The sequence below is a fragment of the Xyrauchen texanus genome, chromosome 36 (genome assembly GCF_025860055.1).
Source record: "Xyrauchen texanus isolate HMW12.3.18 chromosome 36, RBS_HiC_50CHRs, whole genome shotgun sequence".
In the NCBI taxonomy this organism is placed as follows: Eukaryota; Metazoa; Chordata; class Actinopteri; order Cypriniformes; family Catostomidae; genus Xyrauchen; species Xyrauchen texanus.
This window is the reverse complement of record NC_068311.1, coordinates 11,305,511-11,320,864: the sequence shown is the minus strand read 5'-3', so window position 1 is coordinate 11,320,864 and position 15,354 is coordinate 11,305,511. Positions and strand designations below refer to the sequence as shown.

Genomic DNA, 15,354 nt, shown 5'->3' with positions numbered 1-15,354 from the left:
TATGTTTTAACACCGCTTTTACTGTAGTGAACTCCAATAGGATTGTCTAATATCAAACATGTTGAAGATTAGTGGACAGGCAGTCAATTAATTAAGTGATGAGATGTTTCCTCACAAAAGCAGTTTATTCAGCACACTGAAGCATCTCCTTCCTTTATCCATTCAAAAAGAATGGTCTCTGGTCTCCTCGCCGTGATCTGCTTTGTTTTGCTGACCTACCTCCTCCTTTGTTGAGGGGTTCTGGCATAATAGAGAGAAACCACCTATGTAAAAATATGTTGTTGTGTACACTGTGAATTTATGAAGTAAGTTTGGAGCAACAGAAATAGTTAACCTTGTTTTAATTTCTAGCCCTTTTACATGCACCTGTTATAAGGCATGTTTATATTTTTTTCTGTCAAGAAAATCCATATTAGATAATTTTTTTCTCTAGAATTGTAAAAATATTTTGTATCGTTTTCCTGTAAAAATATCGAAAAATCCTTAAAGCAAGATTAATTTACTTTATCTTGTTTTAGAAGTAATACTGTGTAAGATATTTAGGCTTTTCAAGTGTTTTGTGTAGTGTACTGTCAGTTTTGTTTGTTTGTTTGTTTGTTTATAGTAAAAACATGTAAAAAAACAAAAAACAAAAGTGTGCTGAAGAAGTAATCCAAAGTATATTAATTATGTTACTGACCTTGAGTTTTCAGAATACGTAACAAATAACATTGTACAGCTTGTATTTTGTAATCTATAAAGGAATACATTTTAAAAGTTACCTTCCCACCCCTGAAAATAAATAAAAACAAATGAAAACAAACATAAAACATGGTCATAGAATAAACATAAATAATCACAAGCTTAACTCACTATGAAATAAACAGAAAACATACCAAAAAAGTAGGAACCATACCTCACTCTGCTTGCCAAGGGTACTATGTTAAATATAGGGATGCCCCGATACCACTTTTTCTCTTTCGATCTGATTCTGATATCAGAAATCTCAGTATTGGCCAATACAGATCGCAAACCGATAACAGTGTTGTTTTTTGCATAATCAGTTTAGAATATCTTTACATTATTGTGTGGACCTATTTGGGAGTACTCTTTAATATGTAAAGAAACACAAACCCCTAACTACACATTATTTCAATATAAATATATAGCTTATTAAGAAACAATTTGTTATCAACTAGTATACTGGATATTGTAGCAACAAAATAAACAGTAATTCCAGTTTTCAGGTGTTCAGTAGAAAAGAAACCAGTGTTTTATTTTTGCCTTTTTTTTCCCCAAAAATCTTTCAACTTGCATCTGGACTTTAAAGGGATCTCTTATTTGTTCAATTTAGTTGTAAGACATCAGTCCACTTTTCATTCACACAGTTCTAAATTACATATTGTTATAAATTGTAAACAAATACTAATGATGACAATAATAGAAATTATAAAAATTGCTATTAATTTTATTGACTATTCATTTTAAATACAACAGTAATATATTGAAATCGTGCACTTTTTAAACCCTCGTGCTTTTATTGGGACGTTCTAATCCAGACATGGTCAATATATGGCCCGCGGGCCAGATCAGGCCCTCCACATGGTTAATGTGGCCCGCGGCTCATTTATCGTAAAAGCGTTTTTTGTTTCATTGGATAGTTCAATTAACTTGCATTGGGACATAACGCGTCTCCACAAGTGTTTAACATGCTCAGGGTTGCCAGATAAGAGACGAAACACCCCCAGTTTGGGATTTATACTTGCGCAAATTGGAAATATTCTGCCTAATGTTATACCTATTTTGTGCAATCTGGCAACCATGCACACGAGTGCGCTTTTTCTATCTCGCTTTCCACTTTGAACAAACTTAGCGATCTGTAGTGCAATATTCTGCTCAAGGAAAAGTGTTATACGGCGACTCTGTTCATTCTTGAGGCTGCTTGTGATGTTTGGTGCTACTAATTTTGCAGGTAAACCTTCTCAGTGATTAAATTAAATATAAAAGTAGATCTCGGCATCATTGACATGCGAGCAAAAGCAAGCCAGAGTGCAATTGGGTCAATTTATTTGTGCAATTCTGAAATGTCAAAGTCCCTTCACGCCCGTATGTTAATCTAACTCTTGCAGTAATTATTTAGTCATGCAGCCTGTGTTATTCAGTTGTGTGCTGAAAGTCAAACCATCCAAGAGACCCGCATCATGACCCTTTTAGCATGTATACGGGTAATGTTTTAGAAAAAAATATGTAAACTCGCCCGCTTTGCAGCAAACATTAAAAGTTCTATACATTATTATTTTTTTTTTATTATTAAAACAGTCCCCAGATGTAGAGATTGATAAATTGAATAATAAATTAACAGGGAAGTAGAGATGGTAAAATAAATTAATAAGCGCAGCCTTTATTCAGTTTTTTAATGCCTGATAGAAAAGTATTTACACCTTTGTATAGCAATACAATAGTTTAGGCAATTGCAGAATAGTCCCTTTAGTCACAGATACACTTCAGAAAACTATTTCTGGGCTTAAAAAATACAAAAACCAAATCAATTCAGAACATTGTATCTCAAAAGGAATGTATTAATTTATTTTACCATCTCTACTTCCCTGTTAATTTATTATTAAATGTATCAATCTCTACATCAGGGGACTGTTTTAATAAAAAAAATAAACAAATTTATAGAACTTTTAATGTTTGCTGCAAAGTGGGCGAGTTTACTTATTTTTCTCTAAAACATTACCCTTTACATGCTAAATCCCCCAAAATAGTTGCCCACCCCTGTTCTAAACTCTCCAGGAAGTCCTGTTTGTGTCTGTTTGTAGGCAAGTTCACAGTAATTTAATTTGCCCCTTATTCAAATTCTGGTAAAATGCAACTCGTGCCGTTCTGAATGCATATTATAAGTGAACCGAACTATTGAGCATCAACATTTGAGATGCTGTGCTTGAGTAGCACTCAAATATTGTGCACTGCTGTGAAGTCTAAAAATAGCCACGAGTGCATCACCAGCCTGTGTGAGTTTGTGTCATCGATCAGAGCATTCATTTACTTATTAAACATAGCCTTTTGTGATTCACAGTGAATCACTTTGTATCCCACAAAGTGGCTTTGAATAAAATGCAGTCAATGAGTCATATGAACTGCTATAATGGTGTTTTTATGGTTCTTTAATGTCATTTTTGGAGCTTGACAGTAAAGAACATGACTAACACATAGTATTGGACTTGGATAGAGCTCGTCAAGCCGATACATCATCCCTAATTAAATGTGCGTTAAAAGGATAGTTCACCAAAAAAATTTAATTCCTCATGCCATTCCAGATGTGTGACTTTCTTCTGCTGAACACCAAGATTTAAAGAAGAATATTTCAGCTATGTAGGTCCACACAATGCAATTGAATGGGTATCAACTTCGTGCATATCGCCACCTACTGGGATGGAAGGAGAATTTATAGTAAAACATGACTTAAATATTGATCCGTTTCTCACCCACACCTATCATATCACTTCTGAAGATGTGGATTTATCCACTGGAGTTGTGTAGATTACTTTTATGCTGCCTTTTTGTACTTTTTGGAGCTTTAAAATGTTGGTACTCATTAACTTGCATTGTGAGGACCTACATAACTTATCTGTGAATAACTTTATAGTTTTTAATATGCTGGTAAGAAATGCTAGATATAAAAGTTGACAGTATAACGCCACACTGATGCTCTCATGGGAATACTAAGTTTAATGTAAGCACAATATCATCAAAGCACAGAGAGAGTAAGGATCTTTATAAAAACATATAGGACCATACAAGCTAAAACATGCTACATATGTCTTCAAAAGAGGCTACATGAATATTTTTTAATGAATATGGAACACAATTGAGGTTAATGCTTTATGCTACTACTAATAAAGTTTTGTTAAAGAAATGCCAAAATCACAGTGCTTTGCATGATTTCAGTTGACGATGCATTACACAGTGAAACTCCTTAATTCCTTAATTAGCAATGCTTTTTTCTTCTGCTTTATTTGAGTGCATTTTATAAGCGATTTTTTTATATAATTGCTTAGCAATCCTGAAATCCTTGTTAGGCCTGCACTAAAGTCAACCGTAGATCTCCGCAAACCTCGAAAATATCAATTTCGCTCAGTTCTTTGTAACGATGATTGTAAGTGTGTGCTTGTTGGCCATTGAAAAGCACGTTGTAATGATCAGGATTGCAAGAGATGGTGACCTGAAACATATACAAAACTGAGAGTAAGATGTCTTATTTCTTATTGTAACTTACTGTAATTTTCACAATGACAATTCTTAACAGCAACACTATAAAGTAGGCAACCATTATTAATGGAACATGTCCTGTTACAGTCTGTTCATTTGAATAAAAAATAGATTTTCAGGGATCATAAAGATGTGAATTGGTTTACCTGAAAAGGTTGCCCTTTTTTAAATGGCATGCCTCCAAACCGTTCCTCCGTTCCCCACTTCTCCATCTGATTGGTGTTGCGCACAACCACATTCTCATCGAAACGAACATTGTAGTGTAATGCAATCCCAGTTCTGTGGCGCAGGTTAAATGTTACTCTGATGGAGAAAGCAGAAAATTAAGGACAAATATGTTATAATGATCTTCACTTTGTGTCATTAATATTGACTGAAAAATAACAGAATATTTGTAAAAATGTATATGTTACTGAAGAGTTAATCTCTAATGTGTCAAACCTATTAGCGTTAGGATTAATCACTCCATGGATGACAATGTTTTTGCCAGGTTTCATTCCTCCGTTGATGATGCTTTTGTATGGGATAGTCTGATTGTGGGTCAAAATAATAGACAGTATTTATAATAAAATATTATTTTCTATTGCAATATACTGTAGCATATTACATATTTGTAGAATACTAGTAAATAAGTATTATCTCTTCTAACACTTTACTGAAATACAAATGACTGAAATTTCATAATGCTGTGTGAGATACTCATTCAAACATTATTTAAAAACTGATGTTCAAAAATATTTAATTTAGGGGCCTGGGTAGCTCAGCGAATATTGACACTGACTACCACCCCTGGAGTCACGAGTTCGAATCCAGGGTGTGCTGAGTGACTCCAGCCAGGTCTCCTAAGCAACTAAATTGGCCCGGTTGCTAGGGAGGTCACTATTAGTGGTTATCGCTCTCAATGGGGCATGTGGAAAGTTGTGTGTGGATTGTGGAGAGTAGCATGAGCCTCCAATGCTGTGAGTCTCCGCGGTGTCATGCACAGCGGGCCACGTGATAAGATACATGGATTGACGGTCTCAGAAGCGGAGGCAACTGGGACTTGTCCTCCATCACCCGGAATGAAAGTAACCGCATCACCATGAGGACCTACTAAGAGTGAGAATTGGGCATTCTAAAATTGGGAGAAAAAGGGGATTTTTTATTTTTTTTTAAAGGCTAAATTTAAAGTGACACTGGTTTTATGAACATGTTCAGCAATATCTAAAATATCTAACTAAATTATATGTGAGGATAGAATAAATGAAGCCACATCTGAGGTGCAAATGCCAATGCCATGGGACACAGCACCATCCCTATAATTAAATAAGGTTGATAACCAAATTTGTTCTTTGTCAGCAGACTTAAATTCTTATTTAAAGTGTAAGAGGAATACATGGAGAATAATGGAGGGAAGAAATGCAAGAGAAGAGGCTACGTGCCATAAAAACATGATCCGAAGGGAAGGTCCATATCTGAGTGGCTCCTGAACAATAAGGTTACATTTCCTAAAGGGACTTTTACAGTTAAGATCATAAACTAATGTTCTTTGGCAAAATTTCAATCAAATTTAAGGGATAGTTCATCTAATAATTATTGTAACAAAAATGCAATGAAAGTGAATAGTGACTGAAGCTGTCATTCTGCAAATATGTCCTTTTGCTTTCCAAAGAAGAAAGAAAATTATATATAACCTATATATCTCATAAAACCAAAGTCAACTGATTATCTTGTTTATATTTTATGTTAAATTCAGTAGAATATGAGAGTTGAAGAATTGCTCTAATAGGCCTAAATCGTTTTGCAAGGCACAATACATACTGTACAATGTAAAAATAATAATTAATGTATGACTTTTCCCCTAAATGTGCTTTAAATGTGATGTAATTTGCTGTGGTGAGAACTGCTCTTACATAGGCAGCTGGAGCCGGATCTGAAGGGAACTGAAGGAAAAAAGTTGTTTTTATTAGTGTCACTTCTGTATATAGGAGAAACACATTGTGATCTCACAACAGTGACTGAAAGATATGAGGAAATGCTTAATATGATCTCAAACAGTAGAGAACAGAAGATACTGCAATGTGCAATAACAACATTTATATAATACAGAACAACAATAAAATTATATATAATTAATTTATAAAGATAATTATTACTGTAAATATACAAGTGTAGTAAAACTATCTAAAACAAGAGCTGAATAAATCACATGCCAACCTGGGAACGGGCCGAGCCTGGCTAGGCCTCTTTTCTCTCTATGTTTCTCCGCATAGAGCAATAAACGGCCGGGGCCCTTACATCCATCAAGGGAAGGGGGTCTTACCCAGTTTCCTATTCTTTCAGGGGGAGAAGACCCTGCGGAGACCACACCTGCCCGGAAGGGGAGGTAAAAGTGGTGAATACATCACATGGGTTTTTAGGCGACATGTGGAAAGTGGCGCAGTGGTAGATCCAGCCTCAATGAGGTGGGAGTTGCTACAACACGGCGACAGGAGGGCAGCTGGGACTGCCTAAGGGAGAGGCAGTCCCAGCTGCACCTATTCTAGTACAGGGTAGATTAAGTACCCGTAGTGGACTGGGTCGGCAAGTTCCTCCACTGAAATGCAGATCCAAAAGGGTTAGGGAGGATCATGGCCTGGGTGTGATTGGCCAATGAAATGGCGTCCACGACCCAGTGGGAAAGCCTCTGTTTGGAGACAGCGTTCCCTTTCCACTGTCCACCAAAGCAGACAAAGAGCTGCTCAGAGCATCTAAAGCAAAGCACATACCATCTTCTGGGTCTGCCTCCTCCTGGGGCAGCGCTTGCAGGTTCACAACCTGGTCTCTAAAGGGCGTGGTAGGAACCTTGGGCACGTAGCCCGGTCGTGGTAGGATCACATGGGTGTCTGCCAGACCAATCTCCAGGAAAGTGTCACTGACAGAGAACACTTGCAGGTCCCCGACCCTCTTGATGGAGTCGAGCGCGATCAGCAGGGCCGTCTTTAGGGAGGGGGCCCTGAGACCGGCTGATTCTAGCGGCTTGATCCCAGGAGGGGAACAGGCTTGGCTGGGAGGGATTTAACCTCCGGGCGCCTCTTAGGGACCTGATGACTAAGTCATGCTTACCCAGAGATTTGGTGAGCTGCGATAGCGGCAACATACACCTTCAAGGTGGAAGGGGACAGCCTCCCTTCCAACTTCTCCTGTGGGAATAAGAGCACTGACCTAACTGTGCACCACTGTGGGTCACCAGCCTGGGAAGAACACCAATTTACGAAAAGGCGCCAATTTTGTGTGTAAAGTTGCCTGGTAGAATGGGCCCTGGCTTGGTTGATCGTGTCTACGATGGTAGGTGGTAGACCAGCTAGATCTTCCACGTCCTGTCCAGGGGCCAGACGTGGAGGTCCAGAGGTCTGGGTGCGGATGCCAGAGCGTGCCCCGTCCCTGAGAAAGAAGGTCCTTCCCCCAAGGAGTAATTCACCAGGGAGGGGCTGTTGCGAGGAGTACGAGGTCCGAGAACCAGGCCCGGGTGGGCCAGTAAGGGGGCCACTAGGGTGACTTGCTCCTCGTCCTCCCTGACATTGCACAGCACCTGTGCAAGAAGGCTCACTGGGGGAAATGCATACTTGCGCAGCCCCGCAGGCCAGCTGTGTGCCAATGCGTCTGCCCCGAGGGGAGCCTCTGTTCGGGCATACCAGAGCGGGCAGTGGGAGGTCTCTCTGGAGGCAAACAAGTCTACCTGGGCCTTGCCGAACCGGTCCCAAATCAGCTGGATCGACTGGGCAAGCGCTGTCTTGACAGCGCGTCCGCATCCACATTGAGTGGCACGCAGCGCTGCTGGCTCCAAAGGAGGAGATGACGGGCGAGTCGTGACATGTGGCGGGAGCGTACGCCGCCTTGGCGATTTATGTATGTGGTGCTGTCTGACCTGACTAGGACATGTTTGTAACGAACTAACGGGAGGAACTTCCACAAGGCAAAGACAACGGTCAGCAACTCTAGGCAATTGATATGTCAGCACAGCGGGGCCCCTCTCCAACGGCCCGCAGCTGCGTGCTCGTTGCATACGGTGCCCCAACCCAATCTGGATGCATCGGTTGTGACCATGACACGTCGGGACACCAGCTGTAAGGGTACTCCTGCCCGTACAAAGCAGAGTTCTGACCAGGGTTTGAATGTCTCCCTGCAGGCGAGGGTGATCGTTACCCGATGTGTGCCATGGCGCCATGCTCATCTCGGGACTAGAGTCTGAAGCCAGTCCTGAAGTGGTCTCATATGCATCAACCCCAGCGGCGCGACTGCCGTGGAGGACGCCATATGCCCCAGGAGCCTCTGGAAGAGTTTTAAAGGGACCGTTGTGCCTGGCCTGAAATTGGCAAGGCATCTTAGCACCGAATACGCATGCTCGTTGGTGAGTCGTGCTGACAGTGAGACTGAGTCTAACTCCTTCCTGAGAAAAGAGATGCTCTGAACCGGGTCGAGCTTGCTCTTTTCCCAGTTGACCTGAAGCCCCAAGCGGCTGAGGTGCCTGAGCACCTGGTCTCTGTGAGCGCATAGTAACTCTCGTGAGTGGGCCAGAATGAGCCAGTCGTCGAGGTAATTGAGTATGTGGATGCCGGCTTCTCGAAGCGGGGCAAGAGCTGCCTCTGCGACTTTTGTGAAGACACGAGGGGACAGGACTTTGTACTGATACGCCTGGCCGTCGAACGCGAACCGTAGAAAGGGTCGGTGTCGAGGCAGAATTGAGACGTGGAAGTACGCGTCCTTCAGGTCTACCGCTGCGAACCAATCTAGATGCCGGACGCAAGTTAAAATGTGCTTTTGCGTGAGCATTTTGAACGGGAGTTTGAGCAAAGCCCGGTTGAAAACTCGCAAGTCCAAGATCGGTCGTAAGCCGCCGCCTTTCTTGAGTACAATGAAGTAAGGGCTGTAGAAACACTTCTTCATTTCGGTTGGAGGGACAGGCTCTATCGCGTCTTTGAGTAAAAGAGTAACGATTTCTGTGCACATGATTTGGCATGTTCGCCGTGTACTGCAGTAAAGCGGACGCCCGCGAAGGGGGGCAGGGGCCTGGCAAACTGAATTGCATAAACGAGTCGGATGGTCCGGGCTAGCCAGCGTGACAGGTTGGGAAGTGAAATCCACGCATCCAATCTCCGTGCTAGGGGCACCAAAGGGACGAGTATTTTTGACGTAACCGGCAGGGCTTCGCAGCGGGGCGGAGCAGGTAGTACGGCGTCGGGAGGCAAGGGTGCGTCCCGAGGCTCTAGTGCTGAGAAAAGACTCAAAGCACTTACCTTGCTCCGCACACCGGGCAGGGGGCGGGTTAGCGACTGAGGAGGAGGTCCGGTGTAGGCGTCCTCTGAACTCGTCGGAACCGGCCGGCTGTTGCCCGGAACACTCTCGCAACGTTGCCACGGTCATGCCCTCGCAGTGAGAGCATGAACCATCCACAAACGCAGCCTCTGTGTGATCGCTGCCCAGACACACGAGACAACGCCTGTGGCCGTCTGAAGCGGAGAGCACTCTACCGCATCCAGGAACTACACAGGGGTGGAAGGGCATCTTTAAAAAGGACGTTCAACGCCACTGTGTATTGCTCTTTTAGTGAAATATACTCTTTTGAAGAAAATCACTCTTTTAATAACTCTTTTAGAGTTTTATCTGTGCTGTCGAAGCGCCCAGGGGCAAATTGCACTGCGTGCAAGGAAGGAGAAAGACGCTGTAATGCGCCGTCAATCCAACAGCATGCAGAGCATCAGAGGAATACAGGAACAGGTGTGACTCGTAGCAAACAGCATGCACACCACATTTCTGAATGAACTCATAGTATTTCCTCGCCTTTATACCCGTATGTCTGGGGGCGGGGTATGCAAATACTGTCTGCCAACTTCTCATTGGCCTTTTTTCATAGATCAGAGGCATATTCGGCGCTCAAGAGAGACCCCTAGTGTCGCTTCTCCGACAAAATGTCGAGAGAGCGACAGACAGGGAACAGAAAGTTATGTGCACTGGCATGACTTAGTGAATTTAGTTATAGTAATTAATGAGCCCCTTTGTGTTTGGTACAAGTCTTTGCCACACCAAACATGGAAAAACAAGTTCATTCATAGAGATTCTTAGTAATCAGTTCTTTCCTTGGTAGTAATTATCATTTGATGGAATACAGAATGTGTGGACAAAACTAAATTAAAGAACAACATGTTTCTTATTGGAAGAGTACATTAATGCCCACATAAGACAAAAAGATGCATAATGCCAGATCCATATATTTACAGGTTAATATATTAACAGAATAATCAAAGGGATCTTTGAACCAGCAATCTAATGAATTGTAGGATTCGTTATATGGTTTCTAGAAGCTTTTTCAACCTCAATGGCTCATCAGTTGTGGGTCTGTTAAAGTTTGTGGAATAATAAAAGTAGGAATTTTTTAACACTCAAGCGTAGGTCCCCATAAAGTTGTCACATGATTAGCATTTGATATCTTCAACTTACCCCACATCCTGGAGGTGCAGCATACTGAGGCTGTAAATAAAATGAATTGCAGTTGTTTAAGTCAGGAAAACTAAAGAGAAAATGGCATTTGTTTAAATTATACTATTAATTTTTTTGCATTAGCATTAGCAAACCTCCAACATATTCCTACCTGAAATACTGGTTGCACTTGAATATAACCCTGGAAAGATAATATACAAAGTGGCTTCAAAAGAGGTTGTAATGTTATGCATGTCATTATACATGGTTTTGCTATCTCAACAGTGACATAGCATTTCGACTGAGCTGAACTCTGTCTTACTGTTATTGGGATGATAATACTTACTGGAAAACCTGGTTGAGGAGGCAAGTAGGGCTGCAAAGGAAAAAGTTCATAATGTTCATTTATCATATTACTCTAATCCACAAAACATACATTTAAAAAATGGCATTAAAATATACAGTAACCCCAAAAATTATTTTAACACTTTCTCCACACATAAAAATTTACAAATGTCTTTATATAACATTATATAACAAAATTTCATTTGTTTTAAAGAAATATGCACAAGAAAACTTTCAAAGCAAGTTAGGTTTCAAATGGTACTGCAACAGATATACTGTATGAAATTAAGACAAAATTATTTGTACACTTTCTGGATGTCACAATTAGTGTTATGTATACCTTGTCTTGTTTCACTGTTGCCCTTTCGTTTGCCATTTTTGTCACTTTTGCATTCCTTAGTTTTCACTTTTGTCCCTTGTGTACTCCATAGTCTCTTTGTTAGCTTTCGTGTTCACCGTTCATTGTTTGCACCTGCCCTCGTTGATTTGCCATTTTGCTTCTGTTAATCACCTTGTTATCTTGTTTGAGTTCTGTTTGTTCATTGGCCCCTTTGTCCCATGTTTATGTATTTATACCTCGGTTCTTTGTTCACTCCTTGTCTATCGTTGTTTGTTGTCAGCCTGGTATGTGTTCCCTGCCCGAGTTCTCTGTTTGTTTTCATCGTGTTTAGTTTTCAGTTTTCAGTTTTATTTCCCCATTGAGGGTGTTCCTTTGTGTTTACTTGTTTGTTTATTTAATAAAATCTAAAACTGCATTTGGATCCGCATCTCCTCGTCTGCCTCGTTGCTCAAGCATTACAATTAGTGAAGCATGTCCATACTTAATGGGCTAAATGACAACTAGGGCACCTGACTGAGGGGAATCATCTTCATATACACACTGAGTTTCCCCATGGGACTTACAGGGTATCTGCAGGTTCGAAGCAATTAACTTTAAGACTTTTTAAGGCCAAATAAAAGAAAAATCTAAGACCACTTTTGCAATAAAAAACCCCCACATTAATTAATTAGCTGGTAAATAAAAACGCTGAGGCTACTTGAATGTCTCTGGACGTGTTTTTATATATGTTTTATTGTGAATGTAAGTGTTAATAAGTTAATACATCATTAAAACTCTAAATGAATTCATTAAGAATGCATGTAGCCTAACGTATGTAGCCTATATTGTGACCCTTCTCTTTAGTCACTTGCTTTCTAGCAAGACAGGAAGCATTAGAACAATGGTTTGGCAACGTCGCCAATTATTTCAAACATGGAAGTGGTGGCAAAAAACATGCATCAACTATAAAAAGACAACTTTTATCAGATTACATTGTTAAAACGATTCCGAGGGCTCTCATTGACTGCTGTGGCTTCAAGATCATAAACAGAGCTGATTGGACTGAGGAGATCATTTCGACTCCCAACTTTGCAGCATAAATTTATAGCTAACACGCTTACATGTTTGTTATTAACTCATATCATTATAGTAATTGTATCGCCGAGAATATGCTTGTATTTATGATGGTTTTGTGTCATACTTTCGTTTAATCCTCTAATCTGTCAAATCTAACCCAACAATCAGTGGGCTTTCTGCCATCATTTACTGTACATGCGCTGACATTTTTGTAAACAAGAGGACTGGTCTAAAGACCTTATTCACAGTAGCACCATCTTTGATTTTTAATGGGAATGGAAATGAGGCTGTGAGAGATAGACTTACCGTCTCTTCAATGGCATGCACAGTGTAAATCTGTAAAAAGCTCCAATATCCCATCTGATTTTCCACAACTCATGTTGTTTGGAGTTTTTTGTCTACTGAGTGTTCTTGAAAATATATATTTTTTAAATGTTTTGTACACTGAAGGATCCAAAAACACTTTAAACTGCAGTACATCTCATCGAAGAGACTGTACGTCTATCCTTCACAACCTGCAACCAGGGTGCCATTTGGGTCCGCAACGTTTGATGATGCATAAGGCACAAAAAATGTCCCAAAGTGTGTTTCCAAAGCTTAAAGTTATTAAATCAAGCTTTCTTGTTAACATAATATATGATAAAAATACTATTCTTAAAGAGTAACATACTCTTGGTACTAATCATTTTAATCGTAGCCAATTTCACATGTCCGTGTTGACCAACATGACATTTGCATCTAAAATATCACCAAATAAGTTATATATTTTTTTCAAACATTTATTATTTTCAGGATTTTATGTGTGTCCCTGTATATATAAGATATATTTATTCAAAATAAACCTTTTTTTGTAAATATTTTATGATTTGTGTGCGTGCCTCAGTTTGACTTACCACCCCGTCACACTAACTTGTTTTATCTATCAATAATGTACTGTTGCTTTAAATTACATCACAAAGTGGAAATGATATAATTTGAGCCTTGTAGCCACGAAGAACAAAAGCAGGCAAGTTCTGACATTCTTTTACTTTGTTTATTTGTTGCTTTTTCATGTTAGGCAGGGTACGTCAAGCTCAAACCAACCACCCCGTCATGCAAAATAGATAGGGAAAACTGTTTTTTATTACATTTTTTACATTATTAATGCAAAGAAAATATTTCAGATTGAATGCATTCATGCTAAGTGAGGAACTTGACCACATGTGAGATCTGCGGCCATTTTGGGATGAAATTTACCACCCTGTCACATACCACCCCGTCACATGTTTTATTGTGACGTGGTGGTAAGGGATGTGATGGGGTGGTTTTGCTTCCCATTTGAATGTGAAAATGACTCACTTTATCTTTCAGTCAATCATCACACACTCTCTCACTATCTCTTTCACTCACTCACGCAATCATATCTTTCACTCACCCACCTCACTCACTCACTATATCTTTCACTCACTCACTCATCACTCATTATCTTTCACTCATTCACTCACTCACTATTCACTCACTATATCTTTCACTCACTCACTCATCACTCACTATATATTTCACTCATTCACTAATCACTCACTCATCACTCACTACATCTTTCACTCACTCTCTCATCACTCACTATATCTTTCACTTACTCACTCATTCACTCATCACTCACTCATGCACTCAATATATCTTTCACTCACTCACTCACTCACTCACTCACTATATCTTTCACTCACTCACTCACTATATCTTTCACTTACCTCACTCACTCACTCTATCTTTCACTCACTATACCTTTCACTCACTCACTCATTATATCTTTCACTCATTCACTCACCACTCACTATATATTTCACTCACTTACACATCACTCACTATATCTTTCACTCATTCACTCATCACTCACTATATCTTTCACTTACTCACTCATCACTCACTCACTATATCTTCCACTCACTCATCACTCACTATATTTTTCACTCACTCACTATATATTTCACTCACTATATCTTTCACTCATTACTCACTATATTTTTCACTCACTCACTCATCACTCACTATATCTTTCACATACTCACTATATTTTCACTCATTCACTCATCACTCACTATATCTTTCACTCACTCACTCATCACTCATTATCTTTCACTTATTCACTCACTATTCTCTCACTATATCTTTCACTCACTCACTCACTCATCACTCACTATATCTTTCACTCACTCAATCATCACTCACTATATCTTTCACTCACTTACTCATCACTCACTATATCTTTCACTCATTCACTCATCACTCACTATATCTTTCACTCACTCACTCATCACTCATTATCTTTCACTCATTCACTCACTATTCACTCACTATATCTTTCACTCACTCACTCATCACTCATTATCTTTCACTCATTCACTCACTATATCTTTCACTCACTCACTCACTCATCACTCACTATATCTTTCACTCATGCACTCACTCATCACTCACTATATCTTTCACTCACTCACTCATCACTCACTATATCTTTCACTCATTCACTCATCACTCACTCACTCACTCACTCACTATATCTTTCACTTACTCACTCATCACTCACTATATCTTTCACTCATTCACTCATCACTCACTCACACACTCAATATATATTTCACTCACTTACCTCACTCACTCACTATATCTTTCACTCACCCACTCATTACTCACTATATCTTTCACTCACTCACACATCACTCACTATATATTTCACTCACTTACTCATCACTCACTATATCTTTCACTCATTCACTCATCACTCACTCACTCACTCACTCACTATATCTTTCACTCACTCACTATATCTTTCACTTACTATTCACTCACTATATCTTTCACTCACTCACCACTCACTCACTCACTATATCTTTCACTCACTATATCTTTCACTCACTCACTCATCACTCACTATATCTTTCACTCAC

The 15,354-nt window shown here is 39.9% G+C and overlaps 1 protein-coding gene across 1 annotated transcript in view; it reads right to left on the bottom strand.

Moving 5' to 3' along the window:
- Nucleotides 1-3,207: 3,207 nt before the first annotated feature.
- The window catches only part of LOC127630026 (galectin-9-like), a 28,737-nt gene continuing 16,590 nt past the window's right edge, over nt 3,208-15,354 (bottom strand). Inside the window, exons 5-11 of the mRNA XM_052107398.1 lie at nt 11,033-11,062; nt 10,859-10,888; nt 10,708-10,737; nt 6,144-6,173; nt 4,693-4,781; nt 4,398-4,554; nt 3,208-4,204 (exon numbers count right to left, since the gene is read on the bottom strand). Of these exons, the coding sequence (XP_051963358.1) occupies nt 4,058-4,204; nt 4,398-4,554; nt 4,693-4,781; nt 6,144-6,173; nt 10,708-10,737; nt 10,859-10,888; nt 11,033-11,062 (513 nt within the window). The 3' untranslated portion in view covers nt 3,208-4,057. The remainder of the gene's footprint in view (nt 4,205-4,397; nt 4,555-4,692; nt 4,782-6,143; nt 6,174-10,707; nt 10,738-10,858; nt 10,889-11,032; nt 11,063-15,354) is intronic.